The sequence below is a fragment of the Nomascus leucogenys genome, chromosome 10, assembly GCF_006542625.1.
Source record: "Nomascus leucogenys isolate Asia chromosome 10, Asia_NLE_v1, whole genome shotgun sequence".
Taxonomy (NCBI): Eukaryota; Metazoa; Chordata; class Mammalia; order Primates; family Hylobatidae; genus Nomascus; species Nomascus leucogenys.
This window is the reverse complement of record NC_044390.1, coordinates 64,519,797-64,535,661: the sequence shown is the minus strand read 5'-3', so window position 1 is coordinate 64,535,661 and position 15,865 is coordinate 64,519,797. Positions and strand designations below refer to the sequence as shown.

The following is a 15,865-nucleotide window of genomic DNA, read 5'->3' as shown; positions in this document are numbered from 1 at the left end:
CTAGTTCCCGCCCCAGTGCAGTCTTATCTGAACTGTTTCTAGTTTCTGCGGCCCTGTCTCTTCCAAGCAGTGCTCCTCCCCACCAGGTCCTGCCTAGCGGTGTTTTAGGTGAGGGCGTGCGATCTCTTTTGTTTCTCTCCGCCCCTTTCTCAGCCCAATCAGGACGGCCTCTCTCATGGTGGCCCCGCCCCTCCAGGCCAGTCGGGCCTCTTTAAATAGCTTGGACGTGTCCGCTCCTCCCTCTACCCCGCCCGCAGTTTTTTCAGTTCAGTAAGGTCTCTCTCTCGTATCTAGCCCCGCCTTCCCCTAGCTACCAGTGCTGCCGAACACAATTAGTAGTAACCGGTCCCGCCTCCTTTGACGCCCCGCCCCGCCCTTCCGCCCTGCTCTCTTAGAAAGAGCCAATCGCTGCGTCTCATTGGCGGCCCCGCCTCGTCCAGCTGGGTCGCGTTACAGTGCCCGCCCCACTCCTCCCGGCCACAGCCCCACCCCACCTCCCCCAGGCCAATCAGTTTGGTTCCTCTCCCCTGAGCCACGCCCCCGCTACCTCGCTCCTCCTCCCACCCAATCCCGTCTGTCTCTCCCCCTGCGTCCCCGCCCCCCTGCGTCCCCGCCCCTCCCGCCCCGCCCCCCGTCCAATGCTGAGCTCAGTCTGCGTCTCGTCCTTCCGCGGGCGCCAGGGGGCCAGCAAGCAGCAGCCGGCGCCAACGCCGCAGCCGCCCGAGTCCCCGCCGCCGCCACCGCTGCCGCCGCAGCAGCAGCAGCCTGCGCAGCCCGGCCCCGCCGCGTCCCCGGCGGGCTCCCCGGCACCCCGCGGGCCCGGGGGCCGGCGCGCCGAGCCATGCCCCGGGCTGCCGGCGGCGGCCATGGGGCGGCACGGCGGCGGCGGTGGCGACAGCGGCAAGATCGTGATCAACGTGGGCGGCGTGCGCCATGAGACGTACCGCTCGACGCTGCGCACCCTGCCGGGGACGCGGCTGGCCGGCCTGACGGAGCCCGAGGCGGCGGCACGCTTCGACTACGACCCGGGCGCCGACGAGTTCTTCTTTGACCGGCACCCGGGAGTCTTCGCGTACGTGCTCAACTACTACCGCACTGGCAAGCTGCACTGCCCGGCCGACGTGTGCGGACCCCTGTTTGAGGAGGAGCTCGGCTTCTGGGGCATCGACGAGACCGACGTGGAGGCCTGCTGCTGGATGACCTACCGGCAGCATCGCGACGCTGAGGAGGCGCTCGACTCCTTCGAGGCGCCCGACCCCGCGGGCGCCGCCAACGCCGCCAACGCCGCCGGCGCCCACGACGGAGGCCTGGACGACGAAGCGGGCGCGGGCGGCGGCGGCCTGGACGGAGCGGGCGGCGAGCTCAAGCGCCTCTGCTTCCAGGACGCGGGCGGCGGCGCCGGGGGGCCGCCAGGGGGCGCGGGCGGCGCGGGCGGCACGTGGTGGCGCCGCTGGCAGCCCCGCGTGTGGGCGCTCTTCGAGGACCCCTACTCGTCGCGGGCTGCCAGGGTGAGCGCGCTCTCGGGGCCCCCATCCACCCCACCCCCGCCTCTCTAGGCGCCCCCCAGTCTCCCAGGAGCGCCCCAGCTACATCCCTCCGGGTCCCTCTAGGCTTCTCAGTCTCCTAGAAGCCTCTTTCCCAATCCTGAGTCTCCTGGGCTCCTGCGAACACACCCCCCTCTCGCAGCCATCCCCCAGATCCTCCAAAGACAGTCTCCAACCTTCAGGCTCTTCCAGACCCCTCCAAAGTTCCCCCTCCCCCGCCAAGGCCACCCTAGACCCTTAGACCCTTCCTTCAGACCGTGAATCTCCCGTGCTTCTCTGAACAACCCGGTCCCCACCTTTCCTGGGCTCCTCTGAGACCCTCCCCAACCCTCACGTCTCCTGGGCCCCTCCAAATCTCTTCTCACTACTCTTGGTCACCGTCCAGCCCTTGGTTTCTTGGACCTTCCCCAGCCCCTCAGAAGACATCCCTTCTCAGCCCTCAAATTCTCCTAGGCCCTGTGAGCCCTGTCCCCCACTTTCCCTGCCTTCTCCAGACTCTCTGGGGCCCCCTATTCACCTCTCAGTCTCTCCCCGCACCTCCCTGATTCACCCCGTGGCCCCTCTCCCAGAAGACCTCTCTCTCCAAGTTTGAATCTCGTGATTATTTTTTCCACCCCCTTCCTGCAGTATCTTCTGCTCTCCAAGTGTCAGAAAACTCCCCCACCCCAACCTCACAGCCTTCTGGGCCCCTCTGAACCTCCACTTGTTCTTGCCTGGACATTTTCACCTCCCCCTCACTGCAATACTGAGTCTTGGGGCATCTGCTCCGCTGGAACCTCCAGGGCCCCTCTGTGTTCACTCTGTGTTCAACACTCTTCAACCTCCATGCCAACTCCCATCCCAAGGACTTTCCCCATAAAGCTCCAGACTTCCCCCAAGCCTTTCACACTCCTCCTCAGTGTCTCCAGAAGCATCCCATGCCATCATATGCCTTTCCTCTCCAGAACCCTCACGTGTCCTCCAGAATTGTTCTTCCTCCTACATAGATCCTCGCAGCTTCTCCCCTCCATCATTTTAACTGCAGAGTGCACTCTCTATCCCTGGGACTCCCCCCATCCAAAGCCCCCACAGCCCTTTTCCTAGTCTAAGTGACTTTCCCTCCTGCTCTAGAACTTTTTCTAACCTCAAACCCTGGGATGCCCCTCAAGTCATCAGCCCTAAAACTTTCATCTCAAAATAACTTACAATTCTTTCTACCTTGCCCTGGGATTCCTTCCACCTGCTCTCTTCCTTTCCCGAATCCCCCCTGTGCAAAACCCAGAACCTAGCCCCTCAGTCTGTCCCCCTCCATCAAAGTGAACCAAAGAGTCTTCTCTCCAAATTCCAGATTTTCCGAAAAGCTCTCTCCATCGCTCCCAGAAAACTTTCCTCAAGCATCCATAACTTCCTAGGCTAAATGACTACCCTCCCCCTGGGTTCTCTCCTGAACCTCTTCCTCCTACTAACTTCCTCCCTGTCCCGGGGACCCCGGAGGGAGAATGTGGTGGAAAAGGGGGGCAGTGCAAAATGGGGGCAATTGGAAATGGGGGAAATAAGAGCGATCCCAGGACCCCCCTCCTGGGCTCCTGGGGACCCAAACACCCAGAGGAGCAGGTCTTGGCACCCTCCCCCCACCGTGCCGCGTCCTGAGCCGGGAAGGACGCGAAGCCGCAGTGCCGCATTCGCGCCGAGGGAGGGAGCGGGGGGGGGGGCGCCTGGAGCCACCGCATAAAGTTTGGTCCCCAGAAAGCGCTGAGTTGGCGAGATTTGGGGTTGGATGGGGGGAGGTGGGGAAGAGGAGGTGCGGAAGGGACATGGCCCTAGATGCCCCCTCAAGACACTGAGCGGCTCCTTCCCCCATGGCCTGGGGCGCCATTCTCTCCTGTGACCCCATTGAAGGGTGCTGAGGTGAGGGGCGGGATGAAGTTAGAGTTCTTCTGTGATGGTCAGGCTAGGTGTTCGGGACAGCTACGGGAGATACTCATATACTCCGCCAGTGTGTTTTGGGTGTCCAGGGTGTGCCGAGCCCTTTCCAGCCTCCCAGTGAGATGGCTTGAGAGAGTTGGGAGCTGAGGCCAAACCAAAGTGGAGGGTCCGACCCTACAGCCCCCTGCCCCCGCCCCCTTCCTCGTAATCATTCCTTTCCTTCTTACAGAGACTCCATGCCCTCCTACCCCTTCTGCTTTTGACACACCCTGGAGTAAGGGGTTAAACCATCCCGACGCCGTCCAGCCTCTGCAGCTGCGCACTGCGACGGGTGCCCACCTTTCCCTGTGCCCTGGGAGGGAAGGAGTTAATTAGACTGTTGGCCCTTGGCCTCCCGCCGGAAAGCAGCAACACTGCGGCTGCGCGTTGAATACTAGGCTCCGGCCCGGAAGGGGTTAAGACGGCCCCGAGCCGCTGCGGCTGCGCACTGCGGCGGGGGAGCTGTCCGCGGTACTGGCCGCCGTGCGCCCCGCCCCCCGGCCCGGCTGGCCCGCCCCCACTGCGGTGCCGCAGCTAGCGCCGCGCGCCCGGCTCAGAGGGGGCGGGGAACCAGGCATGCGCTCTGCGAAGGCCTCCGGCCTCTTAAACCACTGCAGAGAAGCGAGGGTGGGGGTGGGGGGAGTGCAGAGAGGACCTGCGCCGGCCCCCAGCCCACCCCAACGTCTAGGGTCCTCTCTGTGGCCCCGAAACTCTCCACCCCCTACTTCCCAGCTCTGCACCTCAGTGAAGTCAAGCCCAGAGCCCAACCCCTGTGGAGGAAGGGGGGTACACAGAGGGACAGTGCTGGCCCTTGGCCCACCCCAAAGTCCAAGGTCCTCTGTGGTCCGGCAGTGGCCTCCCCGTGCTCTGTGCCCCTGATTAGTAGCAAAACTCCCCATGCCCTCCCTCCTCCACTACCCACAGGATTAAAACCCTCTCTTTACTATAACACCTATCTTCCCTCTCCAATGCACTCCTCTCCCCTCCCACCCCTCTGCATATCTGATAAAGCCCATGACATCTCTAGGGGCCTGGCCCATTGCTTTCCTTCTCCAAGACCCTGACCCCACTCCGTCCTCTTCTAGGCCTTCATCAAAACCCACATCACTGCGTGGCAGGACTCTGGTTATCCCCCATCTTGAAATGGCTCAGGACCCTTCACCCCTCGTTCTCTGCCCCTTTGGCAAATGCCCTAACTTCTCTTTGGCTCTGGCTCTGCCTTCTCCCACAATGTTCAGGCCAATGACTCTCCCTTCCTCTGCAGGGCCCTAAACCCTGCCTAACTCTCCTCTTTTATCTCCTCTTCCATTTTTGCAGGATTAACCCTTCAACCCCTCCTCCCTTAAGGGCTCTGACCCCCAGCTCCCCTCTGTGGCACCACCACTGCCGTGTCCTCTCTGGGTGAGGCCTTGACCTTGCCCCCCAACTAACTGCTGCCTGCATACCCTAACAACAGCTCAGGTCTTCTTATTGTGTTCCAGGCACTGCTCCAAGCACTGTGTTTGGAGCCAAGTCCTTTGTACGCTCATCTAATTTAATCCTCACAACAATCCCACTACAAACTTCTGGTTCAGAAAGCTCAATCTCCTTGCCCAGTTTTGACAGGTTAAAAGCCAGATGCATACGCAGGCTCTCTGACTCTTAACCACCTCATGATTCTGCCTCCCTGCCCACCTTTTCCCCTTCCCCTCTGCTCAGCTCCAAGCTGAGCCCCAAAGCCTCCGAGACACACAGGATGTGTGATCTTAGGCCCGGTGGCTCCCGTCCCACAGCAGAACCTGTGGACCCTGCTGGGGAGCCCTGAAATAGGACACAGGGAACAGGAGGGTGGGGGGAGGTGGTCTAGGAAACAGCAAGGGGCCAGAAATGTTTCCAAGGAAAGAAGCTGCCCATCTGCTGCGTCTGCTGGGGCCAGCTCTTCTCCAACTGCCTCTGTTCCTTTCTCTCCTCTTTTGCTAGCTTTAGAGGGGAGAATGGGATTCTCGAAGTGATGGAGCCACAGGGCTGAGATACCTGGATTTTGCCCAGAGTTTGGGCCCAGGAGGCTGGGAAAGGGGGCACTGGAAGGGTCTTTTGGATGTTATGGCCAACCCGATGCCTAGGTCACCTCTCGCCCTCTCTCTCCCTCCCTGCCCTGCAGTATGTGGCCTTCGCCTCCCTCTTCTTCATCCTCATCTCCATCACCACCTTCTGCCTGGAAACCCATGAGGGCTTCATCCATATCAGCAACAAGACGGTGACCCAGGCCTCCCCGATCCCCGGGGCACCTCCGGAGAACATCACCAACGTGGAGGTGGAGACGGAGCCCTTCCTGACCTACGTGGAGGGGGTGTGCGTGGTCTGGTTCACCTTCGAGTTCCTCATGCGCATCACCTTCTGCCCGGACAAGGTGGAGTTTCTTAAAAGCAGCCTCAACATCATTGACTGTGTGGCCATCCTGCCCTTCTATCTCGAGGTGGGCCTCTCGGGCCTCAGCTCCAAGGCTGCCAAAGACGTGCTGGGCTTCCTGCGGGTGGTCCGTTTCGTCCGCATCCTGCGCATCTTCAAGCTGACCCGGCACTTCGTGGGGCTGCGCGTGCTGGGACACACGCTCCGCGCCAGCACCAACGAGTTCCTGCTGCTCATCATCTTCCTGGCCCTGGGAGTGCTCATCTTCGCCACCATGATTTACTACGCTGAGCGCATTGGCGCCGACCCCGATGACATCCTGGGCTCCAACCACACCTACTTCAAGAACATCCCCATTGGCTTCTGGTGGGCCGTGGTCACCATGACGACCCTGGGCTATGGAGACATGTACCCCAAGACATGGTCGGGGATGCTGGTCGGGGCGCTGTGTGCCCTGGCGGGGGTGCTGACCATCGCCATGCCCGTGCCCGTCATTGTCAACAACTTTGGCATGTACTATTCGCTGGCCATGGCCAAGCAGAAGCTGCCCAAGAAGAAGAACAAACACATCCCCCGGCCCCCGCAACCGGGCTCGCCCAACTACTGCAAGCCTGACCCACCCCCGCCACCCCCGCCCCACCCACACCACGGCAGCGGGGGCATCAGCCCGCCGCCACCCATCACCCCACCCTCCGTGGGGGTGACTGTGGCCGGGGCCTACCCAGCGGGGCCCCACACGCACCCCGGGCTGCTCAGGGGGGGAGCGGGTGGGCTGGGGATCATGGGGCTGCCTCCTCTGCCGGCCCCTGGCGAGCCTTGCCCGTTGGCTCAGGAGGAGGTGATTGAGATCAACCGGGCAGGTGAGCCTGGGCGTCAGGGGTCGGGGGCACAGGTGGAGACCTGGGGAGGTAGCTGCCGGGTTTCAGAGAGCCTGGGGTGGTCGGCGTCGAAGAGGTGAGGGAGAAAAAAGCCAACAGCAGGAGCTCAGGCCAAGAAGGAAGCACAGATAATCACACAGAGACACAGGTTTCATGGGAAAGAGTTTTGGGGAGAAACAGATTTGCAAGGTATTCAGAGGGGCTGGCGAGGCAGAGGCAGTGTCATCAGCTGTGCAGAGAGAGGGACCCGGAGGAGCGTGGGGCTCAGAGACACAGAGAGAGGGTCTCACACGAATCACAGGCAGACCCGAGGCAGAACCCCAGGGAACATAGCAGCATCTGAGCATCCGGGAGACAGCCCTGAGGGAAGAGAGACTGAAGCCGATAGGGTCTGAGGCGGGGAGTCAGAAACCGAGATTGTCATGGAGACCAGAGAGAGAGAGATGGGATGTAGATTTTGGGCGGAGGTGGGGGCGGTCAGCGGCAGAGAGTTTGGGTTCTAATGACAGCAAGCCCAAGAGGCAGACAGACTTCAAAACGGAGAGTCAGGCCAGGGCAGAGCCCCCAGGGCAGAACGGAAACCAGGGCCTGGTCAGTTGGCTTTGCTGCGGGCAGCCTGGGAGGGTCCCAGAGAGAGATCCAGAGAGGTGCTGCTCAGAGGAAGAGACGAGCGAGAGAGATGAGGGAGAAGAAAGTTACCTGTGCTTCTGTGTGTGTTCCTCCCCCAGGGGGTGTCTATGCCTCAGAGGCAGTGGCTTGGGAGTCTGGGAAGGAGAGGCTGGTAGCACCCTCTGCACTGCCCCACCTTAAGTAGGTCAAGAAAGGGAGCTGGGCCACCTGGCCCCCATCTTGCTCCCTCAGCCACTGACCCAGTTTCACACCAATTAAAAATAGCCGGAGTCAGAGCCTAGGGGACCCCCAGGTCCCACCTCCCATCTCTCACCTAACCCAGCCCTTGGTGCCTTTCCAGAGCCCAGCACTCCTCCCTGAACAGCCACTTCCTAGCCTGCCACATCCTCTCCAGCCATCCCTCCACCCCCTACCCCTACCCCAACCAAGCCCCCCGAAGTTCGCTCCAGCCAACCACCCCCCAACACTGCCTCAACTTCTCCCGAACACCCGGCTTGCTTCATCCACAACCATCTCTCTCTCTCTTTTTTTTCTTATTCCAAGATGGAGTCTCACTCTGTCTCCCAGGCTGGAGTGCAGTGGCAACATCTTGGCTCACTGCAACCTCCGTCTCCTGGGTTCAAGTGATTCACCTACCTCAGCCTCCAGAGTAGCTGGGAATACAGGTGCCCCCCACCGTGCCCAGCTAATTTTTGTATTTTTAGTAGAGACGGGGTTTCACCATGTTGGCCAGGCTGGTCTCGAACTCCTGACCTTAAGGGATCTACCCACCTTGGCCTCCCAAAGTGCTAGGATTACAGGCATAAGCCACCACGCCTGGCATCTTTTATCTTTTATCTTTTTTGGAGACAGGGTCTCACTCTATCACCCAGGCTGAAGCAGTAAAACTATTATGGCTCACTGCAGGCTGACCTCCCAGGTTCAAGTGATCCTCTTGCCTCAGCCTCCAGAGTAGCTGGGACTATAGGCATGTACTACTATACCCAGCTGATTTTTCTATTTTTTGTAGAGATGGAGTTTTGCTATGTTGCCAGGGCTGGTCTCAAACTCATGGCCTCAAGCAATTCTCCCACCTCAGCCTCACAATGTGCTGGGATTATAGGCATAAGCCACTGTGGCCAGCTCCAGACCATATCTTTAAACAGCATCCCACCCCAGTCCTACCCTTCCTGGCACCCCACACCTGGCACCACTACCACATCCCAGCTCTCAACACCTCTCTGCACCACGAGGGAGTCCAACTCCCTGTCCAGACCACCCTTCCCAGCACTCAACACCCCTCCATGATCACCCCCCAGCTGCGCCCCCTTGATACTCTCTCCCAGCTATGCCCCCTGCCACCCTCCTGGCCACTCCTTCCCATCACCCTGCCCTTGAATCTCCACTTCCAGTGCCAAACATCCGCTGACGCTCCCAGCATCTGCTCCTCACAGACATCTCGCCCCAGCGCGTGTTCATCGCACCTCACTCTCTCCTTTGTCTCTCTGTCTGACCACCTTGGGATGCAGATCCTCGCCCCAATGGGGATCCGGCAGCAGCTGCGCTTGCCCACGAGGACTGCCCAGCCATTGACCAGCCCGCCATGTCCCCGGAAGACAAGAGCCCCATCACGCCTGGAAGCCACGGCCGCTATAGCCGGGACCGAGCCTGCTTCCTCCTCACCGACTATGCCCCTTCCCCTGATGGCTCCATCCGAAAAGGTGAGGTGCCCCCCCACTGACCCCCTGGGACCCTCCCTCTCTCTCCCCTGCCCAGGGGAGGGAGGAGAGGGGATGGGGGAGGAGGTGCTGGACTTCCCTTCCCCCTTCCCTTGGCCCCAAACTGCCTCCCTCCCAGATCTTCCCCGTACCCCCGCCCCAAGTTTCCTCACCACTGACCCTTCACCTGTCTTTATTCCATGTCCATTCCCCCCAACCCTCTGGCCTCTTCCCCCACCCCCAGCCACTGGTGCTCCCCCACTGCCCCCCCAAGACTGGCGTAAGCCAGGCCCCCCAAGCTTCTTGCCCGACCTCAACGCCAACGCCGCGGCCTGGATATCCCCCTAGTGGACGAACCCCCTCCCCCTGGGGTAAGTAGCCCCCACCCTCTGATCCCCCGGACCCCCAGATTCCCCACTCCTGCCTGACTAACCCTTCTGAGAACATGCAGCCCCCACTGACCGAGACTCCGGCCCCCTCACTGCAAGCAGCTGCACCCAGTTAACCCCCAGCTCCTGACACTGACCCCACACCCACCTACCTAGGACTCACCCTGCTCCTCACTAACCCCCGAACTAACCCAACCCTGCCTCCCACACTGCACCTGCCCTCACGACCGACCCCATCCTCACCGCCATCAACATCTCTGCCTCCCTCCTTGATCCTAGGTTTTTTTTAAAAATTCAATCAGGAAAATGGAGGGCATACCCAGAACACTTCTGGGTGCAGAATGGGGAGAGAAAGGCTCAGCCATCCATCCATGCCCCTGTGAATTCAGCCAGTGCTTAGACAGCACCCACGCGGCCCAGGTCCTGGGCATGGGGAGTTCAACCGTGAACAAAATCCATGCCCCCAGGAGCTTCCGCTTTGGAGCAGGAGGCAGACACGGACCTAGAAAGTCATGGTTTGAGGCGATACATGCTAAAATGGAGGGAGCACAGACAGTAAGAGGAACACTAGAAACTCCCAGGGGGCGGGGCCGGGCATCAGGGAAGACTCGATATCTGCAGTGGGGCCTTAAGGTTGAGCAGGAGTTCTGACCACACGCAGAGGAAGAAATCCCATCCACAGGAATGGCTGGAGGGAACCGCAGGACAGAGCTTAGGAGACTAGACTGTAGAGGGAGGATTCTCAGGTAGAGATGAGGCAGGCTCCAGGCTGAGAGGCTGCAGCCTTGTGTAGGGGCCTGGGGAGGAGGCAGGTGAGCTGGGAGGGGCAGCTCTGGGGTCTTGTGATGGGAGGCTGGAAGTCAGGAGGCTGGAGAGGAGGCTGAGGTGACAGGTGGAAGCCTGAGCTGGGGCCAGGGCTGGGAGGATGGAGAGGAAGGGACGAGGCCGAGAGACTCAGGGGTCAGGGATCAGAAGGGACAGGCTGGGGGCTGCCGGCCATGCAGAAGTGAGGGGGATAGAGTGTGGTGCTATTTAGTAGATGAATCATTCAGCAGATATCACCAAGTACTTACCACATGCTAGGAATGTAACATATATTCTTTAATCCTTGTAACAACCCGAGCCAACTCCTAGCTCCTTTCATTCATGTATTCAATCCATTCATCCACTGTTTCAGCAACTGATTCTTTTTTTTTTTTTTTTTTTTTTTTTGCGAGTGTCTTGCTATGTCACCTGGGCTGGAGTGCAATGGTGCAATCTCAGCTCACTGCAACCTCTGCCTCCTGGATTCAAGCGATGGGGTCTCGCTGTGTTGGCCAGGTTGGTCTTGAACTCCTGGGCTCAAGCAATCCTCCTGCCTTGGCCTCCCAAAGTGCTAAGATTACAGGCATGGCCATGGCCACAACTGATTCTTGAGAACACAGTTGCAGGCACTACAGATTTGGGATAAAACAAAGCATGAATCTGCCATCACGGTTTACAATCTCTAGATCGTAAGGGGTCAGCAAACTAACTCCAGCCTGAGGGCCTGATCTTTCAGCCATCTGTTTTTGTAAACAAAGCTTTACTGGAACACAACCATGTTAAGCTACAACAGCAGAGTGGAATAATTGGGACAGAGACTATATAGCCCCTATAGCCAAAGAGATTTACTATCTGGCCTTTTACAGGAAAAGTTTCCAGCCCCTCATAGGGAGAAGCAGAAAATAAGCAATTAAGACCAGGTGGGGTGGCTCACATCTGTAATCCCAGCACTTTGGGAGGCCTAGGACAGTGGACCACTTGAGGTCAGGAGTTCAAGACCAGCCTGGCCAACATGGTGAAACCCCATCTCTACTAAAAATACAAAAATTAGCCAGGCATGGTGGTGGGCACCGGTAGTCCCAGCTACTTGGGAGGCTGAGGTAGGAGAATCACTTGAACCAGGGAGGTGGAGGTGGCAGTGAGCCAAGATCATGCCACTGCATTCCAGCCTGGGCTACAAACAGAGTGAGACTCCCTCTCAAAAAAAAAAAAAAAAAAAAAAAGACAGAAGAAAAGAAGCAATTAAGATAAAGATAAAAGAACAAGGCTATTACTCTGGCCACTTCAGTTGAAGAGGTCTGGCTGGGCACAGTGGCTGCTGCCTATAACCCCAGCACTTTGGGAGGCCAAGATGGGAGTATCATTTGAGCCCAGGAATTTGAGACTAGCCTGGGCAACACAGCAAGACCATTTCCTCAAAAACAAAAAACTTAGGTGTGGTGGTGCATGCCTGTAGACCCAGTTACTTGGGAGGCTGAGGTGGGAGGACTGCTGAGCCCAGGAGTCTGGGAGGCTGCAGTGAGCCATGATTGTGCCATGGTGCTCCAGCCTGGGGACAGAGTAAGACCCTGTCTCTGGGGAAGAAAAGGAGTTCTGCAAAGGACTTTTTGAGGAGGTGACACCGAACCTGGAGGATGAAAAGGGCCAGGCAGGCAGAAGAAACAGCAAGTGCACAGGCCCTGAGCTGCCCCGGGGAGGGGGTGGAAGATGAGCTTGGCTTGTTTAAGGGACAGCAAGGAGCGCAGTGACGCTGATCCCAGTGGCCAAGGGGAAAGGGCTGCTGGAGTCCAGGGAGAAAGATCAGGATGGGTTTTCAGCCATGGTGAGGAGGTGGGACTTTATCTTAAACGTGAAGGGAAGCCACCTGAAGGTATGTGATCCATCACGCATTCATTCCACAACCTTCTATGGAATCTTCTTTAGAAATGCAGAGACACATCCTAAAGGATCCCTGTCCACAGCCTAAGGAGATACCGTTAAGGGAAGCTGAGGGGCCTCCAGGGATGGCCTCACCTAAACCCCTGTGTTTCACAGACGTTCAAGGAAGGCCATGACCAACCCACCAGCCCAGGCCACAGAGCACAAGGGCCGAGACCCCAGGCTTCCGGGCTCCTAGTCCAGAGGGGGGACTGTCTGGCTCCTCTTGTTCCATCCCCCCCACCTCTCCTTTTTGCAGCCCCCCCATCATTGTCCATTTCCATCTCATTACCCCCCTACTCCCCTCCCTGCTCCTAACTCCTCCCCCTGCTTGCACCCACTCCCAGTCCTTTACCTCCCTCTGTTCCCCACCCCCAGGTCTAGAGGGGCCCCTGTGGGATTGAGGGGGAGAGGGTGTGGGGAGGGTGTGGGTCTATGGGTGAGGGAGGATTGGGGTGGGGGTGGCTGGGTGGGGGAGGTCCCTGCTTCTCTTGCCTATGATGCCAAAATCCATTCATTGAACTCAAATCATGGCTGGAGCTGATGGGGTGGGCTGAAGCCTCTACCCCTGGTGCCCTGGATCCTTCCCCCTCCAGCCCTCCCCAAGCCTTCTCCTTGCTGTCCTTCAGCCCCACAACCCTCCCTCCCACAAGACCCCTTTGGCCTATTGCCCACCATGCTCCTTCCCCCAAGAGTTTCTCCTACCACAGCCTCCCCTTCCCAACCTTTTTGTTTTTGTTTTTGAAATGGGGTCTCGCTCTGTCGCCCAGGCTGGAGTGCAGTGGCGCAATCTTGGCTCACTGCAGCCTCTGCCTCCCAGGTTCAAGTGACTGTCCTGCGTCAGCCTCCAGAGTAGCTGGAATTACAGGTGCCTGCCACCATGCCTGGCTAATTTTTGGATTTTTAGTAGAGATGGGGTTTTGTTGGCCAGGCTGGTCTCGAACTCCTGGACTCAAGTGATCTGCTTGCCTTGGCCTCCCAAAGTGCTGGGATTACAGGTCTGAGCCACTGCGCCAGGCTTCTTCCCTCCCTAATTGTCCCCTATGGTCCTCCCAAGACCCTCCTTCCCTCCGGGCTTGTCCTCCACCCCTGCTCCTCCCTCCTACATCTGCCCTCACCTGATCACTGGCTCCCACTCCTCCCCAGCACTCTCCCTCCTCCCATCCTTCCCCCTCCCCTCCCCCTCCCCAGCCACCCCGGAAGCTCCTTCCATATTTGATGTCTCAGCCGCCCCCCATTTCACTGCTCCCCTCCCCCGGAAAACACCAGAGAGGAGGAAGAGATCCCGGCGGCGTTTCTCCGTCCCCCCAACAGTGAGGCTGTGTTGGGGGGTTTCCCCTGACCATCCTCTCCCCACCCCCGTGACTCTGTGTATTTCTGTCCCCAGCTCTTGTCACCGCCTGAGACCTCGCGAGACTCTCGGTCCCCCCCTGCCCCTTCCCCCCAGGTTAGCAATTGGGAATGGCTGGGAGGGGGTGTCCCCAAGACACTGGGCTTCAAATCTCCCCCCAAGCCCTCTCCTACGATCAAGACACCTTTTGTCCAGACAGCTCCCTTAGCGTTGCCTGGAAAAGCCACAGAACTCCTTGCGGGGGTGCAGAACCCTGCAGGCAGCCCCAGGCTTTGCAGAAACCACACACACTGCTGCTGGATCTTGAGTCCCATTAGCTGTGAGATGCCCGTGAGAGCCTTCCCGCACCCATCAGAAGCTCAGAGCCTTCTTGGATCCTTTAAAGATGTCCCTCTCCCCAGCCCTCTGCCTCACCGCCTGCCACCCCCGACCCCGTCCTTAGAATCTTCTGGAGGAGGCTCCCTCCCCCACCCCCCCCACTGCTTCTGGAGTTCTCATCTGATTCCCCAAGGGCACTGCCAGCTTCGCTCCACTCAGCCCCCTTGCAGACCCCACCCCCTGCCTGCCCTCTTTCCCTACAACTAGGTCAACCCCCAGCCCTGCCATGGCGGCCGCACCGTTCCCTGCCCTCTCCGCTGGCTGCTCCCACGTGCATTCCACCCAGCCCCTCCCCACGCCCCTGCCGCCCACCATCCCGCCTTGCTGCCCCCCACCTTTTGCCTCAGATGAGGGGACCAATGGAGGGGAGGAAGGGGGGTGGACTGTGGTGGGAATGGGGCGGGGGAGGCTCGGTGGGTACCAACCTGCCTCCTAATCCAGAGTCTCTCCCCCCTCCCCGATGTCTCCACCTTTCTCATCGATGTTGACTGACTCCCTGATTTGTTCACTTTCTCTCTCCATCTCCTTGGTTCATCTCTGTCTATCTCTGTCTCTTGTCATCCGTCCTTTTGTGTCTGTGTCTGCCTGACTCTGTCTCTCTCGCCTTCTTTGTCTCTCTGGGTATCTCTTGTCCTCCCCTTCCATTTCTTTCTCTCTCTGTCTCTTTCTCCCTGCCTTGGGTCTCTCTGTCGGACCCTTCCCTGCACCCCATCTTCGTGCTTCCCCCCGTTTCTGCACACCTCCCCACCCCCCAGGTTACGAGAAATCCCGCAGCCTGAGCAGCATCGCGGGCCTGAGCGGGGTGTCCCTGCGCCTCGCGCCCCTTGCCACCCCCCCTGGCTCTCCCCGGGCCGCCCGCCGCGCTCCCCCGACCCTGCCCTCCATCCTTTAGCGCTCCCCTCCCCCCTGTGGGGGGACTCGGGGGTGACCGGGAAGAAGGTCAAAGGAGCTGGGGGTGGGGGGTGGGGAAAAGGGTTTTTTTAAAAAAATCAAAAAGTCATTAATAATATGCAACCGAGATGACGATGCCAGCAGACACCCCCGGGCCCCTCACTCCCAACCTGGGCCCCCAGGATGGAGAGAGGGGCCACAGCCCGTCCCCCCAACTCTTCCCTCCCCCAAAAAAGCCTTCTCAGGTCTCCACGAGCCATAGGACATCTCCCTGCCATCAACTTGTGTAAATAAGTCCAAATTATGCCAGTTACATCTTGGGGCACCTCCCCCCACACACTGCATGCCTTCCCTAACCTGGAGCCCCCACTCCAAGTCCACCTCAGCAATAAGCCGCCAGGGGCCGCATGCGCGGGTTTGAGGGGCAGGCACTCTGGGAAGGGGGCTGGCACCTCCCAGGGGTCGGGCTGGCCTTTAAGGTCTCCAGCCTTCCCATCCTTCACCCCAGGAGGACAACCAACCCTGTGTGTTGATTAGGAGAAAACAAACCAGAAACTAGAAACAGTGTAGGGGAAGGAGGAACAGTTACCCAAGCCCCAAATCAGAGTTGAGCTCAGATGGTGGGAGGGCGCGGCGGGCTTCGGACCTGCTCCCTCAGCCTTTAGGAGAATCCCTCTGGTGAATTTCACCCTCTCATCCGCCCCTTCCCCCAGGGACCTGCTCGCCTCTATTCTTGCTGCATGGACTCAGACCTCCTATTCCAGAATTCCTGGGATGATCTGGCCCTAGCACACGAAATTCCCCAACTATCCCCCTCCATTCCCAGGACATGAGACCTGCACCCAGAATTCTGAGACTGACCCTGGCACCCCACATCTCCCAATCCCCACACACTCCTGCGACTTAACCTCTGCACACAGAGGCTCCCCGCCCCGCCCTCCCTCCCCACTCCCGCCACCCCAAACACCCCCACCAAATTCCCTGAACTGCATCCCAGCACTTCTCAAACCTCCAAGACTTGACCCAGCTCTTTTCAGCTCAAATTCAGCCTTTG

General features: G+C 59.3%; 1 protein-coding gene across 1 annotated transcript; it reads left to right on the top strand.

The window, feature by feature from the left end:
* Positions 1 to 638: 638 nt before the first annotated feature.
* Positions 639 to 14,992, top strand: LOC115836979 (potassium voltage-gated channel subfamily C member 3-like). The gene is given in 6 exon segments (XM_030821128.1): positions 639 to 1,508; positions 5,629 to 6,736; positions 8,893 to 9,084; positions 9,326 to 9,354; positions 9,356 to 9,452; positions 14,676 to 14,992. Coding segments are annotated over 6 exon segments (2,433 nt in total). The 3' UTR covers positions 14,813 to 14,992.
* Positions 14,993 to 15,865: the final 873 nt, after the last annotated feature.